Below are 5606 nucleotides of genomic sequence, written 5' to 3'. Positions count from 1 at the left end.
TCAGCTTATGAGGTCATCAGCCTGCGTGTATGAAAAGATCTGCAAAATCACACTGTTCTCCTCATGTCACTAGGGAGGGATCTGGCCATTATTTCCCCGCTGATACAGGCCTAAAACCAGGCCAAATGCCTTTGTCACATAGTTGGGTCTATCGTTTACATAGAGAACTAATTAACCAACAACAATCGCAAAGATAGCGTTCATCTTGGGTCTCATATCCTAGGTTGATAGAGTGGACTTATTCTATTCGGTTAGAAAATATGTACATTGCATCATGATATATACGATCGTCACACTAGTCAAAACATTAAAAAAGAAAGCCATTGAAAAGAATGTTGAATCATCAACCACAGAAGCAAAGTGAAACGTGATTATCACAAAAACAAGAACTGAAATGTGACTTTACCACCAGTACACAACAAAGAAAAAATAAAAAATAAAATAAAATACAATTGAAGGACGCAAAGAATGAAGCCGATAGAAAGGCCATGAACTTGAGCAGAAGTACATATGCCAAATTACATGAAAACATTCACACTTATCTTCTCAAGAAACGCAACACATGGAATCCCAAATATTCAGGCCAACAAGTTAATGGGTGAGCTTGAAGTAAAGAATCAAAATAATTGCTACGATTAAGATTGCAATGATGGAACCAATGATCCATTTGTTCCTGCTCATCCTTCTTGACATATTAGTAAGAATTTTCTTGCTCCTACTGATGTTGTCATCCACTCCATGAAGCTGCAGACAGGGAAATTATCCGATCTTTACAACTAACAAAGAGCCTCAGTTTTGGATTATATTTTCTTAAGCAGAAAACGTTCATCTGATACTTGTAACCGAATAGAGGATATTTAATGGGACAAGTTTCAGAAAAACAAAACCTAGGGGCGGGAAAAACATGTAAGAGAGAAAAATAAGACATACTGTGCCATGTGCATGTAGAAGAGACTGACGTTGCTGGTGCAAATCTTGAAGAATTGAAACTCCAAGCTCTTCTGTTTCCAGCATTGTTCTTCGACTTTCCCTGATCCTGTCACTAGATTGATTTAACCTCTCAGTAGACATGAGTAACCTTCCTCTTTGATCAGCAGATGCCTGTATAATAGCACCAGTATATAGGTAACTAGGTAAGTACATCTGAAGAGCAGAACTTTCTCGTTCATTATATTATGTCAACTTTCAGCATCTAACAAAGTGACAGATCCATAGTTTGGAAAAACAAAGAAAAGCAAGAACCCAAAATCACAATCAGATCCTTTAAGAGAAAAAAAGTAATAATTGGCAAGAAAATTATCTTGGACAGAGTTTGCCAACCACCAAGGCTACTTAAAAGGAAAAATAAAAAAAAATTCATTTGTATATTGCTAATAGCTGAAGCTAAAACTATAACCAGAAGCAATATTATGGTGCCAAAAAAGTATAACATCAACATCAGAAAAAAAATTTCATTACTTGTACTATCGCTTTCTAGCCAGATGATCCTTGATATTTAAGCATCAGTAATCTGAAGGACGTCTGTTTGTCTTCAAATAACCGAGAGAGAAAATTTAGCAGTAAGTCCTCAGTTCTAGTCAATGCAGCAGAAACAATTTGTATACCTATCTTGGAATTTTAATGTCATAGAGAGGGAATATTCAAGATGGACAGTGGATGTGGACAAGGATTGCAGGCTGTAAGCAAAAAATAAAAAAATACAAATGTATAGGATTCACTGGGTGCTGTGAACAGAACTGAGAACATTATTATAAGGATCTTTTGGAGCCTTGTATGCAGTTTTAAGTCCAAGGAACCATAGTAGGNTAATACAATGGAAATCGAAAACAGTCATAGGGAAATTGCCTGATTTGATGTTTTGTAAAATGGACTGCCTTTGAAGCTTTAAACACTTCACTTGTGGCAATTTCAGGATATGATTACCTTTACATACATGTCATAGAAGTGTAAGGATCTTTTGGAGCCTTGTATGCAGTTTTAAGTCCAAGGAACCATAGTAGGCATATATGATAAGGGTCAAAGGATATATTCTGAAGTCTGGCAGCATTAAATTTCTGGAAAATTAAACAAGGGACACAAAAGAGAAATCAGAAAAAAGAGCAGAGGAAGAAGTTCTAGACATCTAGGTACATCCTTTGATCATATACTGGAGTAGTAAGCCCACTTTCAATAGCCTATACATACAGGTACAGATGTATTAAGCAACTCTACTGAATATGTAGCACTTGTTTGACAAAAGTGAAATATATCAAAACATCTTTCCAAAGAGAATAAAAGGGAGATGCATGAAACCAGGGAAAAAACACATCAAGATATTTAACGGCAGTAATTTTAGCCAACTCATCAAAACAGTAAAATAAAATCATTTAATCCACTAGTCACTTTAGAATGAAAGAACGGAAGGCGTGAGCACCATCATCGTATCAGCCATTCCTGATTCCAACAATTCATCCCTTGCAGCTTGATTGGCATTAGAAGATGTGATTCTCTTCACTTCAGTTTTCAAATTGTTCAGATCGGTTTTATATTCTCTCAACTTGACAAGAAGTGCACCCTTCACACTGGGTGGCAAGCTCCTAGCCTCAAGGTCCATTTTATGAATCTAGTAGATTTAGCCAAAGTAGTTTGTTAGTCCAGAGTTGCATATACATACAGAAAACTTGCACATGCTCATTAATAATTTACCAGTGCTACAGCATCCTCCAATCCGTCTCTTATTTCAGAGACTTTTTGTTTCTTCTGTTCTGCAATTGTTGAAGACAGGATTATCATCATCATCAATCGAGATCAGTAAAAATGAAAATGAATCATACATAAACACAAGTATGAGAGGCAGCTCTGATCAAGAACTGAAATGTGAAAAAACACATTTGACATGAGCAGATTCTATCTGTTGCAATATTTAATATCTACAGCTCTAAAGTATGACTTTTCAAATTAGAATATAACACACTCCCCCAGATCTTCACCTAGTTCTCCAACATAATCAAATACAAAGAGTCATTTTATTAGGAATAGATAGAGTTGGAATACTTTCCGACAATATAAGACTGTTCATAGTTTCAGTTCGCTAAAAGGTGGTGTAGGAAGAATTCTCCCTTTTAATAACGTTATTGAAGTATAAAAATGGAACATTGCATAACTCGCTTCGCTGCTCAGGAAGAGGCTATACACTGAACATAATAGACCACAGAAGCATGAAAACCATTTAAGAAAATTTGAAAATCAATGTTATACACTAATCAAGCAGGAAAAACAGTATATAGAACATTAAAGCACGAGAACCAGGGGATATTAACATCATTGCGTAGGATCAGTGGCGGATCCAGCACCTGGCGAGCCCTAGCGGCCGCCCGTGCTGGATCCCCCGGAAGCTCTCTTTTTCTTTTTTTTTTTTTTTTGATGATAGGTGAAAGGTTTATATTATATATCTAATAATTCACCTTCTTCCCAAAATCTCCTATAGCGTTGCTAGTTGAGGCTTTCATTATCAAATGTGAGGTCTTGGGTTCGATTTTTTTTCAAAGCATTTTATAGTGCTATTTTCTTGATTCAACAAATTTTTCCTAAAACTAATGCAAGAGAAGGAATTCGAACCCTTAACCCCACTTTAAGCTGGTTGAGGCCTTGACCATCATTGCACTCATTGACTTGTGACACTAAATGTAACAAAATTATATATGTTCAAGTTTAGACTTTAGAGGTTTAGATGCAATTAAAAGGATTCAAACCTTAGACCCTCATTTGAATTATACAACTCTTGGCCAATATGTCACTTATTGGGTTGAAACCATAATTGTCACAGAAATAATATATATTCATTTTTAGCACAAATAATTGTTATATTAAATTTGAAATATTTTATTGTGACCAACAATAACCGGCCGCCCACCCGTGCTCACTCCAAGTTCTAGATTCGCCCCTGTGCAGGATACAGGTCTTCATAAAGTTCTTAATGAATTTAAGAAACACACTGAAAGCATAATGTTTTTCTAGGTAATTTATCCTAGTACCAACCCTCATTTTGGGTTCATATTGGCATGAAACTTTATCCAGGCCAGCGAGAAACCAGAACTCGAGAGTAAAGTAATAATGATTTCTATGCTACCACAATAAATTTCACAAAGCAGGCTCCATGAAGGGGAATAGCTATTTTAGATCTTTTCCTTACACTAAAACCCAGTTATTAAGCTTCCTAATAAAAAATAAAATAAAATAGCCCAGAAAGACATTAACTCATAGGGACACACTTGATTCTGTATACAGGAGTATGGCTGAAGATAAAAATAGAAGCCAGAAAAAATAAGATGAATCATAATCCGTGCAAAATGAGCTGTCAAAAAATTTAGAGTAATAAGTAAGAAGAAAATTGAAAAGATGCTCAAATAAAGTACCACCACCCAAGTCAGATAGAACAACTGTCCTACTACCCCATGTGCACTTCTGATTATTGCCAAGACCATATCAAAATCCATTTTGAGAAACATTTTGTTTGAACAACGTACATGACTAATCAAAATTCCCCGGAAATCCTTTATCCTTGTACATTCACACTACACATCATGGACATATTTACATCAATAATTGTTGTGTAACTTTATAGAAAAAAATCCTTTTCTTTCAATGCGAAAACATAAAACACAAAGAGTAAGAAAAAGCTCACATGCACAAATAGATCAAGGTGCATTCAAAATTATTATTTCTCATTATCAATAATATTTTTTTTGCTACATTGTGGGAAGCTCGACATGAAGTCCTCTTACACCTCTCATGATTCTCAATATACAAAATGTTTCGTGATTGCCTCCTTAATAAATACAAGCGGGTAATAAACTCCAGGACAACATGCTATTATTCTATAAAAATAAGGATCACAAATCAAAAAGTAAATGTAACCGAGAAAAAATTTTCTCACCTCCATCAAGAAGAGTAGTTGACGTGATCTTCTTTGATAAATTAGCAGACAGCTCACAGTACTGGCGTTCGTAACCTTCAAATACTTGACTCATTTTATGCAATCAAAAATCTTACAAATCACCTACAATCCATCATAATTACATTCGCCAAAATTATTATCCACCTATCTCAATACAAGTTTCTAGAAATAAGCTAATTTTAACACTTATTCAATCAATTAAGGATCGAAAAAAATTAAAATTATAGCTGCTGATCCAAGATCCGGGAAATGTACCTCGAAAAGATCGCCGGAGAGGTGGATGCGCTCGTTGTTCGATGGAACAATGTTCAAATTATTGAAGCAAATGACCCTCTTGCGGAATTATTAGACGGGAAGTTTCTAATGCCACCCCGTTGTCGCATAGTTTGTGGGATCCCGTATTATGTAAAATGACTGATTTAACCTTTAAAATTTTATTAGTAATTGTGAGAATTAATTTTTTTACCGTTAAAGAAGAAAAGTCGTGTCACTCGTGAGTGAAGAAGTCAAATATGACGACTGAAATAATAAAATAACGATCAGAAAATCAATGTTTTGGAGTTGAAAAAATTCGACCAAACGGGAGCTAGATGTATAAGAAAATTACTAACTGAATTTAAATTACAACAATAAAATGTTTACGTGTAAGTCAATGAAATTTTAGATACTA

The 5606-nt window shown here is 35.1% G+C and overlaps 1 protein-coding gene across 1 annotated transcript; it reads right to left on the bottom strand.

Annotated features, from left to right (window-relative positions):
* Nucleotides 1-335: 335 nt before the first annotated feature.
* LOC111401602 (vesicle transport v-SNARE 13-like) lies at nucleotides 336-5318 on the bottom strand. The gene is made up of 6 exons (XM_023029411.1): nucleotides 5192-5318; nucleotides 4916-5038; nucleotides 2686-2744; nucleotides 2414-2602; nucleotides 931-1101; nucleotides 336-744 (listed from the first exon to the last, which is right to left on the bottom strand). Exons 2-6 carry the CDS (start codon nucleotides 5007-5009, stop codon nucleotides 592-594), a joined length of 666 nt encoding a protein of 221 aa, XP_022885179.1. The 5' UTR covers nucleotides 5010-5038; nucleotides 5192-5318; the 3' UTR covers nucleotides 336-591.
* Nucleotides 5319-5606: the final 288 nt, after the last annotated feature.

Source organism: Olea europaea, chromosome 10 (assembly GCF_002742605.1).
Source record: "Olea europaea var. sylvestris chromosome 10, O_europaea_v1, whole genome shotgun sequence".
Taxonomy (NCBI): domain Eukaryota; kingdom Viridiplantae; phylum Streptophyta; class Magnoliopsida; order Lamiales; family Oleaceae; genus Olea; species Olea europaea.
The sequence above is the reverse complement of the archived record's forward strand: the minus strand, read 5'-3'. Positions and strand labels throughout refer to the sequence as shown.